This window comes from Hypanus sabinus, chromosome 18, assembly GCF_030144855.1.
Source record: "Hypanus sabinus isolate sHypSab1 chromosome 18, sHypSab1.hap1, whole genome shotgun sequence".
Taxonomy (NCBI): domain Eukaryota; kingdom Metazoa; phylum Chordata; class Chondrichthyes; order Myliobatiformes; family Dasyatidae; genus Hypanus; species Hypanus sabinus.
Window position 1 is genome coordinate 20,667,560 of NC_082723.1, and position 15,909 is coordinate 20,683,468.

The following is a 15,909-nucleotide window of genomic DNA, read 5'->3' on the forward strand; positions in this document are numbered from 1 at the left end:
CCATTGTTTGCATTTTTTTCTGATTATTAGCTTGGAATTGTGCATCTTTGGTCCTCATATTTATAGAACTGTTTATGCAATCTTTATATACAGTGCCTGTAGGAAGTATTCACCCTCCCCCCAGAAGTTTTTATGTTTTATTGTTTTACAACATTGAATCACAGTGGATTTAATTTGGCTTTTTTTGACACTGATCATCAGAAAAAGACCCTTTCATGTCAGAGCAAAAATAGATCTCTGTAAAGTGATCTAAATTAATTGCAAATATTAAACACACGATAATTGGTAAATATTGCCCCCTCCTTTAATACAACACACCAAAACATCACTTGTGCAACCAGTTGGTTTTAGAAGTCACATAATTAGTTAATTGGAGATCTGTGTGCAGTCAAGGTGTTTTAATTGATTGTAGTGAAAATATACCTGTATCTGGAAGGTCCAACAGCTGGTGAGTCAGTATCCCAGCAAAAACTATACCAGGAAGACAAAGAACACACCAGCAACTCCACAAAAAGGTTATTGAAAAGCGCAAGTCAGCAGATGGATACTAGAAAATTTCAAAGTCTCTAAATATCCCTTGGAGTACAGTTAAGTCAATCATCAAGAAATGGAAAGAATATGGCACAGTTGTAAATCTGCCTAGAGCAGTTCATCCTCAAAAACGGAGTGACAGTGCAAGAAGGGGACTAGTGAGGGAGGCCACCCAGAGACCTATGACAACTCTGGAGGAGTTACAAGCTTCAGTGGCTGAGATGGGAGAGACTATGCATACAACAACTGTTGCCCAGGTGCTTCATCACTCGCAACTTTATGGGAGAGTGGCAAAGAGAAAGCCACTGTGAAAAAAACTTAGATGAAATCTCCCAGAAGGTAGGTGAGAGACTCTAATATCAGCAGGAAGAAGATTCTATGGTCTGACAAGCTTTTTGACCATTAGACTAAACGCTATGTTTAGCATAAGCTGAACACCACACATCATCGAAAGCACACCATCCCTACTGTGAAGCATGGTGGCCGCATCATGCTGTGCGGATGCTTCGCTGCAGCAAGTCCTGGAAGGCTTGTGAAGATAGAGGGTAAAATGAATGCAGCAAAATACATGGAAACCCTGCAGGAAAACCTGATCCAGTCTGCAAGAGAACTGCGACTTAGAAGAAGCTTTGTTTTCCCACAAGACAATGACCCCGAACATAAAGCCAAAGCTACACAGGAATGGCATAAAAACAACAAAGTTAATGTCATGGAGTGGCCAAGTCAGAGTCCAGACCTCAATCCAATTGAGAGTTTGTGGCTGAACTTGAAAAGGGCTGTTCACTCATGATCCCCATGCAGGCTCACAGAGTTTGAACAGGTTTGTAAAGAAGAATAGGGAAACATTGCAGTGTCCAGATGTTGATAGAGACCTATCCACACAGACTAAAGGCTGTAATTGCAGCTGAAGGCAATTATTGACTAAATACTGACTTGAACGGGGTGAATTCTTACATGACCAATTATTTTGTGTTTTATATTTGTGATTAATTTAGATCATTTTGTAGAGCTCTGTTTTCACTTTGACACCAAGGAGTCTTTTTCCGTTAATCAGTGTCAAAAAAGTCGAATTAAATCCATTGTTATTTAATGCTGTAACACAATAAAACATGAAAGCTTCCAAGGAGGTGGGGGTGAACACTTTATATAGGCTCTGTATCAATAGTCTCACTTAACTTGTTTCCTTGCAATGTTAAAACACCAATGCCTAGAAAATGACTGTTTGCATATGACTTTCATGCGCATCATGCTCGTGAAAGCTCTTTTGTTCACGCTGGCAATTACTTCCGTGTTAATCAGTGGCTGTCAGAAAACTGATATAGGCATTGAACTGTAATTCATCTTGGCATGGCTGAAGTTTGCCTAACATTAGTTGTGCAGCACCCACTTCCCCTACTACTATGATCTTCACTATTAACTCAGATTTTTTCATTAGGTTTGAGAATGAGGCAATTAATGGAACTCCACTGTCACATGAATGTCCCTTTTGCATATAGCATCTCGCAAGCTCACGTCAGCGTGGTGTCATATGGTGCTCACTTCACCAATTGTCCACAGTATGTAGTACAATGGAGTGTATTCATTGTACTCTCAATGTGCAACGTTGAAACTGCGTACATTGTCTCAGCATTGGCCTGTTGGTGTTTGCACTATTTATTTGGTTTTGTTTTTGCAACTTATTGTAATTTTTATAATAATGTGTTTGTCTTGCCCATGTTCCACTGCTGCCACAAAACAACAAATTTCATGACGTACGGCAGTGGCAAAACCATTTCCTCCACAATTTCCATCAGCACAGCTGCACCATAGAGCTATGTGCTTAGCCCCCCTCTTCACTCAGCTAAATACAGCTCCAACGCTGTATTCAAGTTTACTGATAACACCACCGTTGAGCACCGTATCAAAGGTGATGATAAATCAGCATGCAGGGGGGAGATTGAAAATTTGGCTGAGTGGTCACTCGATGTCAGCAAGACCATGGAGCTAATTGTAGACTTCAGGAGAGGGAAGCCAGAGGTCCATGAGTCAATCCTCATTGGAGGTGGAGAGGGTCAGTAACTTTAAATTCCTGGGTATCACTATATCAGAGGACCTGTCCTGGACCCATCATATAAATCTAATTGTAAAGAAAGAATGACAGTGTCTCTACTTCCTTTGAAAGCTGCAGAGATTTGGTATGACATCAAAAACTTTGACAAACTTCTAAGGTGTGTAGTGGAAAGTGTATTGACTTTACAGCCACTAATGTCTTTGAACGAAAAATCCTACAGTAGATTGTGGATTAGGCCCAGTGCATAACAAGTAAAGCCCTCTCAACTATTGAACACATCTACGTGAAATGCTGGCGTAGGAAAGCAGCATCTATCATCAAAGATCATCACCATCCAAGCCATACTCTTTTTCTCGCTGCTGCTATCAGGCAGTAGGTACAATTGCCCTAGGACTTGCACCACCAGATCTAAGAACAGTTACTACCAGGGTCTTGAACAAAAGAGGATAATTACACTCATCTATTGAGATGTTCCCACAACCACTGATACCATTTTTAAGACTCCTTATCTTGCTTTCATGCTCTCATTATTTATTGCTATTTATTTATAGTTGCATTTCAACAGTTTGCTGTCTACTATGCTCTTGCTCTTTCATTGATCCTGTTTACAGTTACTATTCTATAGATTTGCTGCAGGAAAAAGAATCTCAGGGTTGTATGTGATGACATGTATGTACTCTGGTAATAAATTTTACTTTAAACAGTGATAATAAACCTGATTCCGATTCTGATTTTGCAAGAGCCAGCAGACACTTGTGGCTGGTGAGTTGGTCAGGACAGTTTATCATGTGGTGTGGAAGTCAGACATGCTGGAGATCAACATGTTCCTACTCCTTGACCTTTTCCCTCCTCTCAGTGATGGTCTATACGTCTACTCCATTTTGACCACAGTGGAGAGGGTTCTGACTTGTTCCCAGTGGTCAGCTGAGTGTCTCAAGGCAAATGCATGGAGTTCCCAATGGAAACCACAGCACACAACACCAGAATATCAGCAGGAAACCCACATATGTGAATTAATTTATGCACTGAATGTCATCATACTTTTTTCACACATTTTTCCCCAAAGTGTGAATTTTTTTCTAGGAATTAGCTTTGGTATTAACATTACATTTAGCATGTGTTTAGTGCACCAACAAAAGTGAACTCTAATTTCTAGACACATTTCCCAAGTGTTTAATTCTTCTGTCATGTATACAGGTAACTTCTAGTTGGTGAGCCTCTCATAAGTGGTAGGGAAATTATTGGAAAACATCCTGAGGGATAAGATTCATATTTGGGATAGCAGGGTCTTACCTGGGATCGTCAGCATGGCTTTGTGATGAGGAAATCCTGTCTCACAAATTGAGTTTTTTGAGCAGATAGTGACAAAGGCTGATGGTGGGGCAGTGGACAGTAGCCATATGACATTAGAATAGCATATGAAAGTAGACTGGAACCCCTTTTTTTTTGTGATACACATGAACAGTTTTGGTATGAATGCAGGAGTTATGATTAATAAACTTGTGGATGACACAAGTTAAGGATAAATGAGGAAGATTGTCTCAGGCAGGGGGTCCCAACCTGAGGTCCACGGACCCCTTGCTTAAAGGTATTGGTCCATGGCATAAATATGTCTTGGAAACCCTATCCCTGATCTAGATAAGATGGAGAGTTGGGTGGACCGCTAGGAGATAGAATTTCACCTTGACAAGTGCAAGATGAGGTATTTCGAGAATCAGAAATAAATAGGATGTATACATTTGATGGTAGGGCACTGAGGAATGTTGTAGAGCCAATAGGCTGAAAGGTCTTTTTCCTTGCTGGATCTCTGGAAAAAAAAACAGAGGGATCATGGGATTTAAGAACATAGTTACTGAAAGTGTTAACATAGATGAGGTGCTGAAGAAAGTACAGGTTGAGTATCCCTTACCTGAAATGCTTGGGGCCAGAAGTGTTTTGGATTTTGGAACATATAATAAGATAGCTTGGGATTGCCATCATTTTCAACTCTGAATTTATGAACTTAGCAGTAAGAAGTCTTTGTCTTACACTTGTTCATCGCTCGGAGAATGACATGGATGTGTTGAGCCAAGGAGGTCATTTTGGTGTCATACAACTCACATGTCTCTCTATTCTCTTCAGAATTCTTCCAGCTCTTGAGTGTCTTACATACACAGGGCACCAAGTATATACAGACACAATGGAATTTAAATTTGCACACTATTGTTTAATATGTTTTTTACATAAGCTTATTTAAATTCATATGATCTAAAATTAAAATAAAAAACTACAGATGTTGGGAATCTGAAATAAGAACAGAAAAACGCTTGAAACCGACAGTAATCTGGCTAGTGTACTGAAGATCCAAAATCCAACTGCAGTAAATACAGTATTGGCATCTACCCAACAGTGTAGAAAATTGCCCAAGTACACCCTGGGTTAAAGAAGGACAAATCCATTTTGGCCAATCCCCATACGGTCTTCTTTACTATCAGTTTATCTGGGGAAAAATAGGAATGATTTCTCAACAGTGCTGGCAACAACAGATGTTCACCATTTATCTGCTCACTGTCACTAGCTTGGGTTTTGCCAGAACCACTCCAGACTTCCGCAGAGCTTATAATCAAAGAGCTGGATCCTGTAGGTTAGTTCTCTCCGCTTCACGGCAACATTTGGCCTAATGTGGCATAGGAACACCCTGGTTAAAAATGGAACTTGTTGAGCAACTAAAGGGGAAAGCAATCACCAATGGCTGGAGTCGTGCCTTGGACAGAACAAGATGGTTGTGTTTGTTGAAGGTCAATCATCCAATCATACATTACAGCAGCGGTTCCTCAGAGCAGTGCCTAGGTTTAACCGTCTTCATCTGCTTCATCAGTGACCTTCTCTGCACTGTATTTGGACCTGTTGATGTTTGCTGCTGATTGTACAGTGCTCAAGTCCATTTGCAATTCCTCAGCAGCAAAATAACCCATGTGTGAATGCAGCAAGACTTAGACAATTGATGAGCAGCAAAAGTCATTTACTCCACCAAGGAGCAAGGCAATGTACATTCAGTAGCATTGGCACTGGGAAATCCCATACTCTTAATTTCCTGTGGTTTTCCACTGACCAGGACTTCAGTAGGATTGGCTACATGGAAACTGTGATTACAAGAGTAGGTCATGGGCTGGTGATTCATCTTCTGACATCACAAGTTTTTTTCAGCCATCTACAAGGCACAAGTGTGTAGTATGGTGAAATATTCTTTACTTACCTTGCTGGATAGATACAGTGCCAATTATTCTTGACTTTGAATTATTTTGCCTGTCCTTTATCAAAGCTGGTTCTGAACCCTGAAACTCTTTATCCATCAGCAGTATGATAGCTCTCACCACACACATACTGCAGTAGTTCAAGAAAGTGATTCACCATCATCTTATCTAGAATAATTAGAGATGCCCAAAAACTGAAGATGTCATAAAAATGTTTGACATTTTTTTTAAGAGAAGCGATTTAACTAAGTTCTAATTAAACTATATTAATCTCCTAATTAGCTGCTCAGAGCTGTGGCACTTGGCTCCAGATTATGTGAGAAACCAAGATCAGACTACCAAAAACCAAGTAAAAAAGGTTCTGAACAATACAAGGGTAGTTGGACCTACACCCAAAAATCTGAATTTATTGTCACTAACATAAATTGTGAAGTTTGTTGTTTTGCTAGTATTGCCTTTGTAGTTAAACCTTGGCTTTAAATAACGAGTTGTGGTTTGTTTTATGATACTTTTAAGATTTTACTTATTGCATCTTGTGAAATTGATGTCAGTTCTCTGAAATTTTTTTATTATTATTTCTAGGATCATGTAACTCAGTGTGAATTTTCACTGATTCCTTGCAGTACGGGTTGTGGATTGATGGTTTTAAGGAAGAAACTGGCAGATCACTTGGAAAAAGAGTGTAAAAACAATATGGTGGAATGTCAGCAATGTGATACGAAAATGTTTATGAAGGACTTACAGGTTTGGTGGCAATGTTTCTTGCTATAGAATAACATTTATTACAGAAACTGATTTTTAGTATATTCTTAATTCATCCAGTTATATACTTTTATATACTGGTGAAAAAATTTTCTATACTTGGAGCTCTAGTATGAGTCATTTAATGTGATTTAATAATTCAGCTGTCCTGTCCTAGAATTAGATGAGATAGGTTGTAACATGAGAAATTGAGCTAGTTGGTCTCTCATTCAGAAGTCCAAGTTCTGAATTTTAGCTTCCTCAATGATCCATATCGTTAGAGGACCTAAAAAAAATAGAAATACACAACCACAATTAATGTTTCTGGTCCAAGATCCTTTCTCCAAACTAATCAATTTGCATTTCAGGTTTCCAGCCTCTGTGGTTTTTCATTTTCAGGAAAGCTGAAAAGTTGGGAACTATGAGTGAAACTTTAAAAAAAAATCTGGAATAAACAGAAAATTCTGGAAACACAAGTGGTTTGAATTGAAGAAATAACTCAATTTGTCTTTCAACAACACAGTATTTCCAGCATTTTCTGTTTTTATATTAGCAGATACAAATTATGATTTAACTCCATTATGATAATTTCAATCTGAGTTTCTAATACCTATAGATGTTTTTGAGGGTGATGCCAAAGCCTCTGTAATGTCACAGCAGGCCCAGCTCAAAACGGGTCATTTATAGTTATTCCTCAGAAAAGTGATTGTGAACTTTAGTGTCTAAACCCTGCTTAAGGTTTTACTGTACTCTTATTACAAGTTTCTTCTGTATCTTTATAGATTATTAAAAGAATATTACTAACCTAACAATCAAATCGCACAGAATTAATATCTATTGCTGCTTTAAAATTTTCACTGAAAATGCCTGAGATTTGGAGCAACCATCACATATGTTACAGTGGATCTAGCAATACACAAGACCATAAGACGTAGGAACAAAATTAGACCGTTTGGCCATTCTCTCATGGCTGAATTATTATCCCTATCAACCCCATTCTGCCATCTGTCAGTAATCTTTGACACCCTTACTAATCAAGAACCTATCAGCTTCCACTTTAAGTATACCCAATAACTTGACCTCTGCAGATATCTGTGGCAATGAATTCCAGGGATTCACCACCCTCTGGCTAAAGAAATTCCTCTCTAAAGGGTCGTCCTTGTATTCTGAGTCCTAGACTCCCCCACCTCTCCACATCCACTCTGTGTAGGCCTTTCAATATTCCATAGAGTAGTTGACTATTTACATCACCTCTCTCAGTGAAGGATCTTCCTACCTCTTGATTGCTTCTGCCTAGATTCTTAAACTTGTCCTACATATTAAAATGTATGTGATAACAAGAGTACTTTGAGATCAAGGCTCACTGTGGATGAGCTTTACCAAATATCTATGGATATGGTAATTTGTTAGTTTTGTTTATTCTAGTGAATAACTCAAGAATGATGGTCATCTTTTTATGTCTTCGTATTTCAGAAGCATGTGTGTGAAAAAGCTCCGTCCAAAGAGAAAAAAACCTTTAAATTTGACTTGGCCAATAAGGAAAAGGTAAGACTGCTCATTAACTGATGATGTTTAGACACTGATGAAGGGTCTCAACCTGAGACGTTGGCTCTTTGTTCTTCTCCGTAGATACAGCCTGGCCTGATGAGTTCCTCCAGCAATTTGTGTGTGTTACTCTCAATTTTCAGCATGCGCAGAATCTCTTGTGTTGACATTTAAGCACTGCTGTCGGAACTGAGGCCAGGATGGTTGGGGGACTTGGGTCTGTTTGGTTGAATGATTTTAGTAAGGACAGTGTGAAAAGTGCAAAAATTGGTCCCAATGAAACTGAAAGGAAAACCTACTGGGTTTTACACTCTTATTGTGTGATCTTTAAAATATTTATACATAAAGGTGGGGGGGGGGGTGACTATATTACCTACACTTCCCAATCACTATAAAGATAAGAGCAACAAGTTTGAGAAATCGGGTTAAGTAGAGCCAGAGTCTATAAGATCGTGAGTCACAAAGTTCATGAGATTGAAGTATATTGGGAGGAAAAAATGTGGAAATGTGATTTCAGATAAGTAAATAGCCTCTTTATTCTGTATTTTATTTTATTTCCTATCAGGACATTTATCTGGCAGGGTAGTTTGATAGCATTACTGCTGCCTAGATATTTATCTTGTCTGAACCAAGCTTCCAAACTAAGATAGCCTGCTTTGATTTTTATAACACCATCCATCTTCACTCTTGCAACATCTCATCTCTCTGTTGTCCACTTTGCCCTCCCACCTTCCCATCTTATATAAGTTTGAGCTTTACTGCATCCTCAGTCGCACCACGTCCAGTTTGCCTCACCAACTCTGTCTGTACTCGTTGATCTATATTGGTTTCAGCTACAAGAACATCTTAATTTTGTAACTTTTCTATCTTGTTTACTATTGTATGTTCCTGTTTACATCAATGGTGCGAAGGTCGAGGGGGTTGAGAGCTTTGAGTTTCTAGGAGTGAGCATCACCAATAGCTAATCCTGGTCCAACCACATTAACATGACAGGAGAAAAATCACCAGCTCTTCTACTTCCTCAGGAAGCTAAAGAAATTTGGCATGTTCCCCTTGACCTTTACCAGTTTTTCTCAATGTAGCCTACCTGGATTCATCAAGGGTTGATATAGCAGCCGCTCTGCCCATGACTGCAAGAAACTGCAGAGAATAGTGGACAAAGTACATCACAGAAACCAGCCTCCCTTCCACTGACACTGGGTACACTTCTTGCTGTGTCAATAAAGCAGCTAGCGTGATCAAAGTCCTCACTCACCCCGGACATTCTTTCTTCACCCCATACCCCCCCCCACCCCCCCAGACTGAAGATTAAATGCTATTCCTTTGTCTCTGCCGTATCTGCTTTCCTTTCCAGGACATCAGAGGTTTCCTCCTCCTCCATCATTGATGTTGCTTTTACCCGCATCGCCTCCATTTCCCCTCACCTTCCTGCTGCCTCAACAATGAGAGAGTTCCTCTTGTCCTTACCTACCACCCCATGACCTTCCACATCTAACACATCGTCCTCTGCAGCTTCTGCCTTCTCCAAAGGGTTCCCACCACCAAACATATCTTTACCTCCCCCACTTCTCTCCTCAGGGTTTGCTTCCTTTGTGATTACCTTGTCCATTCATCCCTCCCCACTAATTTCCCTCCCAGCATTTATCCCTGAAAGTAGCTAAAGTGCTACACCTACCCATTCGCCTCCTCCCTCACCTCCATTCACAGCCCAGAACAGTCCTTCCAGGTGAGGCAGCATCTCACCTACAAACCTGCTGGGGTCATCTGGCTGCTCCCGGTTTGGCCTCCTCGACACTGGTGAAACCTGGCGTAAACTGGGGGACTGCTTCATCGAGCACCTCCACTCCACCCATCAAAAGCGGAAATTCCCGGTGGCCAAACATTTTAATTCTGATTCCTTTTCCATTTCCCTCTCCAACATATCGGTCCACGGCCTTCTTTTGTGCAGTGGTAAGGCCACCCTTAGGGCAAGGGTGGAGGAACAACACCGTCTGGCATGAATATTAATTCCTTTGTCCTTCCCCTCTCCTCTCTTCTATTCACCACTCTAGCCCCTTGCCTCTTCTCACCTGCCTGTCACCTTCCCCTGGGTCCCTTCCTTCTTTTTCTCCTGTGGTCCATTCTTCACTCCTGTCAGATTCCTTCTTCTCTAGCCCTTTACCTTGCCCACCCACCTGCCTCTACTTATCAGCTAGCTATCCTCCTTCCGCTCCACACTCTTTTTTATTCTGGCGTTTTCCCTCTTCTGTTTCAGTCCTGAAGAAGGGTCTTGGCCCAAAACGTCCACTGTTTATTCTTTTCCATAGATGCTGCTTGACCTGCTGAGTTCCTCCATTTTGCTTTGGATTTCTGCGGAATTTCTCATGCAGAAGATGCAAAAGGCTGGAACACTTACCACGTGGCTCAACAGAGCTTCTGTTGAAAAGTTCTGTAGTATAATAAGATGGACTTCTGACAATCTATCTCGTTATGACCTTGCACCCTAATGTCTATCTGTACTGCATTTTCTCTGTAACTGGAGTGCTTTATTCTGTGTTCTGTTACTGTTTTACCATGTAATACCTCAACGTTGTAATGAATGGACCTGTATGAATGGTATGTAGGACATATTTTCCACCATAGTTTAGTACATGTGACAACAATAAACCACTTTACCAATTCCCTCCCAAATTCCATGACTTCCTGTCTCTATAAACTCCTCCAGCCTACAAATCCCTAGGATCTGTATTAACCTCTAACCCAGGCCTCATACACATTAAAATTTTCTTCAGAGCTTCTTTGTCACCTGATCCTTTGCCCAGCCCTCTAATGTTTCCACGTTGAACCGCTTTGTGTCTGCTTAATATCATGTGTTAGGCCCTCTGTCAAATTTTGTTTAATTACCTTCTGTGAGGGTGATGTAACATTATATACTTTAAAACTCTAAAAATCCACTGTCTTTAATTGTTCAGAAATCTCAGTGATTCAGCATTTGATTCAATGGGTGTTAAATCACACATCTCCTTAATCTCACTGGGGACTTTGTCCCACACTCCTTTTAAGCTTACTGGGGTCACTATTAAATTTATTGTGCTACTGTGTAGCATCAAAAACATAAATTAAGTCTTTGTTAACAGTACTAATTGGAATAAAATCTGGCACCACCAATTAAATTTACTCTAAATGCTAGTAATAATACTTTGTTGGGTGCTGCCTGACAACTTTAATGGAGTCTGCACATTTATGAAAACCATAAGATTTTGTTATTAGTGCAATCAATGGCATTTTTCTTGTGTTAAATGTATAGCTTTTCAAGTTTAAAGTATGCTTCATTTTGAGCTTCTCTTTGCTGCAAATGTTCTGACTTGTACCACTTGTGGCTGTACTCTTGACTAACCAGTCAGAATCAGGTTTAATATCACTGGCATATATCATGAAGTTTGTTGTTTTGAGGCAGAAGTATGGTGCAATACATGAAAAAAAATCTCTAAATTACAATAAGAAATATATATTAAAACTTAAATAGTAGTGCAAATAGGAAGCAAAAATAAAGTGAGGTAGTGTTTATGGGTTGGCTCTCCATATTCTCCAAATTCTTATTTACAGAATTAGTCTAAGGGCAACCAATGAATATTGAACGAATTAAGTAGTCAGATTATCTTTAAAATATGCTTTTACGGTGCACACCTTCTTTGCATTGGTCCTAGTAACCACTGAACAAGAAAAGCAGTTGTTGTTCCTTCTGTTGATTATTTTAATATATCTTCACCCCAATTACTAAGTAGAGTTAAAAGCCATGGCATTTTCGGCCACGTGGCATTGCTATGAATATGTCGTAAAGGGGAATCTCAATGACAAAGGCTGGTTAAATTCTTATCTCCATATGAGGATTACTTAAACAATGGAGTTATTTTTCAGTGATTCAACTTTTAAAAAATGACCTGTAATTAAAAGTAATTGCTGGGTGAATATTTATTTTACAGTCTCGTTCTCCTGGAGGAAACCGGACCCGTGATAGCTGTCGTTATGCAGAATTGGGCTGCAATTTCAAGGTAGGTCTCTTTATTTTAAAAAGCAATTGTAAACTATTTTCTAATTCTCCTTCGTGAGATTTCAAAGTTGAAAGTAAATTTATCATCGAAGTATGTATATGCCTTCATGCACTACCTTGCAGGCATTTACAGGAAAATAAAGAAATACAGTAAAATCTATGAAGATCTATAAATAACAAAACATTATAACAACCAACGTGCAAAAGAAGATAAATCAAGCAACTAAGAAAAAAATAAGTAATACTAAAAATACTGAGGACATGAGTTATAGGTTCATGTTCAGACTAAAGGTGAAAATGTTTTAGAATGTGGAAAAACATTGGTACTTCCTATAACATTTCACATGCTGTGAAGACTACATTTTCAATGATGTTGGGTTTAAAATGGAGTAAACTTCTGAATAATTACAAAATACAATACACAAAATATTGGTTAACCAATAGAAGGCAGAGAGTTGGTATAAATGGATGTTTCTCTGGTTGGCAGTCATAGGTGAGAGGGGTGCCGCAGGGATCAGTTCTGGGCCCACAGCTGTTTACCATTTACATTGATGATTTGGAAGAGGGGACTGAGTGTAGCATAGCAAAATTTGCTGATGACACTAAATTGAGTAGAAAAGCAAATTGTACAGAGGATATGGAGAGTCTGCAGAGGGATATAGATACAGTGATTGGGCCAAGGTCTGGCAAATGGAATACAATGTTGGTAAATGTGAGATCATCCACTTTGGAAGGAATAATAGAAAAGCAGATTATTATTTAAATGGTGAAAGATTGCAGCATGTTGTTGTGCGGTGGGATTTAAGAGTGCTTGTTCATGAATCGCAATAAGTTGGCTTGCAGGTGCAACAGGCTATTAAGAAGGCAAACGCAATGTTGGCCTTCATTGCTAGAGGGATTGAATTCAAGAGCAAGGAGGTCGTGCTGCACCTATACAGGGTACTGGTGAGACTGCACCTGGAGTACTGTGTGCAGTTCTGGTCTTCATACTTGAAGGATATACTGGCTTTGGAGGCAGTGCAGAGGAGGTTCACCAGGTTGATTCCAGGGATGAAGGGGAGCGATTGAGTCACCTGGGACTATACTCTCTGGAGTTCAGAAGAATGAGAGGGAATCTTACAGAAACATACAAAATTTTGTAAGGGATAGATAAGATAGAAATAGGAAAGTTGTTTCATTGGTAGGGGAGACTAGAACTGAGGGACATAGCCTCAAGATTCAGGGGAGAAGATTTAGGACGGAGATGAGGAGAAACTGTTTTTCCCAGACAGTGGTGAATCTGTGGAATTCTCTGCCCAGGGAAACAGCTGAGGCTTCCTCACTAAATATATTTAAGAAACAGTTAGATAGGTTTTTACGTAGTAAGGGAATTAAGAGTGATGGGGAAAAGGCAGGTAGATGGAACTGAGTTTACAGACAGAGCTATTATGATCTTATTGAATGATGGGGCAGGCTCGATGGGCCAGATGGCCTACTCCCTCTCCTATTTCTTATGTTCTTAGGTTTGTTCTTAATCAAGATAATTGGCTATTGAAATGAAATACATGATCTGAAAGTGAAAATGGACACGTCAGAGATTGATATCGTAGATTATCTTTTATAACCCTTGTAGGAAAATTTAACCTGCAGTGTTAAAATAATTTGTAGAATGTATGAATGACTTATTTTTTCATAGACTTTTTAAGAATCTTGACATTTCTTTTTTGAATTCCCTGTGAATTTTAAAGCAGAACTATTAATAAAATGCCTAGTTTTCCTTCTATTTTATAACATTTCTGCAATGTAATAATAGGAAAAAAGAAGTAATAGGGAAAAATATCTTTAAAAAATATCTTACTACTTTGGCCTCCTGTAACCCCAAATAACTACTTTATGAATCTTTTTGTTTGAATTCCCTACGATCTTCAGTTTACCCACCTTTATAATTTGGGGCTCATCTTTCTTTGGTATAATGTGCCTGGCTGCCTTACAGGAAGGAAACAACTAATATTTTTAATGTCATTCTGCATCCAGCTATTGCATATAATGTAGAAATCTGTAAGCTGTCTTACAAATATTGCAGCAATGGAACAGGTTGGCAGTGCTAATCCTCATGCTAACCTTGCTCCTTTGCCCGGTTAGTCACTCCGCCTCATTTTGCAGTTATTGGGAGTTCCCCATTTACACACCCCAGCAGTAAAACAATCGCTCACTTGGCTGATCAAAGCAACCTCTGCAGTTAATGTGCTGTACTGGTTTATAACTCACTGAAAAAAATAAAGATTCTAAACACAGGCATTCCAAACAATTTCATTTATTTTCACTCACACCATTACGTCAGTTTGTAGACAGCAAAATGGCCCCAAAAGACCAGAGGGACAGTTTGAAGGATCCTAAAATAATGGCTGGTTCAGTGGGAGCTGGTATATGGCACCCTACACAGGCAACAGCACTGGCGGAGAGGTATTATTCTTTTATATTCATCTGAGCATGTGGACTCTTGTCTGTGGGTTTAGCTAAGGCATTTATTGTAGGATGCTAGAATCCCTGTTTAAAATGTTACAATTCTGCACATGAAACAATAACACAACACACTAAATGCTGCCTGGCCTTCTGCGTTCCACCAGCATTTCGTGAGTGTGTTGCTTGAATTTCCAGCATCTGCAGATTTCCTCGTGTTTGCATGAAATAATAACTATGGTCTGGTCACAAGATTATCCCCCTAACCCCCCCAGAATTTCCTGGCCCTTCTAGGCCAGGTGGAGACAGATTTAAACCCTCATTCTGGCTTTGCTAGAGAGGTGTGGAGGTTGGAGTTGACGACTGGTGAATACTGTAACTTGAACATCCCATGTCAGTGTGTCTGCCCTTGGGGATTATTATTTAGTCCTTCGGGATTATTTAGTACACTGCTTTTAATGAACTGTTCCAAGTATGACATGAGGACTGCTCTATCAGTTATAACTTGAAAATTATTTTAAGTTTTACCCTATTCAATGTGCAGTTTTTAACTATATGTATTTATTAACAAAGGGTGGCAAAGAGCGTCTCAAGGATCACGAAAACAATTCAGCTGTCACACATCTTGCATTGTTACTTCAGTTTGTCGATACCATAAAAGCCAACTACCTGCAAAATTCCAGCGCTGCTGGCGATGATGAAGATGCATCAGTAATTGCTGTCCCCTCAGTGGTTACTCAGCTGCAGCTCAGAGTCCAAGAAATTGAGAAGAATATGTTGTCTTTGTCATACAAAAGTTCGTTACTCACTTTACGCAGTCAGGTTGCTGTGGAATCAAATGGAGACTTGGAAACTGATCAATTTGAAGGAGCTTCTGGTTCAACTAACAGTTCAGACTGTCAGGCACCACTGTACTCTGGTCAAGTATTAGCCGGGTGCCAAAATAAAATTGATGCTCTTGAACGAAAAATCCAGACATTTGAAAATATTGTGACCGTTTTAAACAGAGAAGTCGAAAAGACTCATACTACAATGGTCGCATTTGAGAGACAAAACAAGATTGACCAAGATGCCATTAAAGCCTTGGAACACAAGGTAAAGTACTTATGTTAGGTATTTCCATGCTGTTTTCTGCATGTCGTAGAAAGCACACCATTTATTTGAAAATCTTAACACTTATTAATAGATGCAAAAGAGCTTTCCTCCCTTTTCGTTCTGTTAACCGTCTAATTGTGTAAGTTTTAAGAGCTTTGTTCTAACTAGCTACTTGCAGATTAGTCAACATTTTTGAATTCTCTTTAATATTAGATTTGTTTTATTTGTATCATTTTTGGATACTA

The 15,909-nt window shown here is 39.4% G+C and overlaps 1 protein-coding gene across 1 annotated transcript in view; it reads left to right on the plus strand.

The window, feature by feature from the left end:
• traf1 (TNF receptor-associated factor 1) overlaps positions 1-15,909 on the plus strand; it is a 55,873-nt gene that overhangs the window by 27,169 nt on the left and 12,795 nt on the right. Inside the window, exons 5-8 of the mRNA XM_059993818.1 lie at positions 6,397-6,558; positions 8,029-8,100; positions 12,063-12,131; positions 15,143-15,664. Coding sequence (XP_059849801.1) covers positions 6,397-6,558; positions 8,029-8,100; positions 12,063-12,131; positions 15,143-15,664 — 825 coding nt within the window. The remainder of the gene's footprint in view (positions 1-6,396; positions 6,559-8,028; positions 8,101-12,062; positions 12,132-15,142; positions 15,665-15,909) is intronic.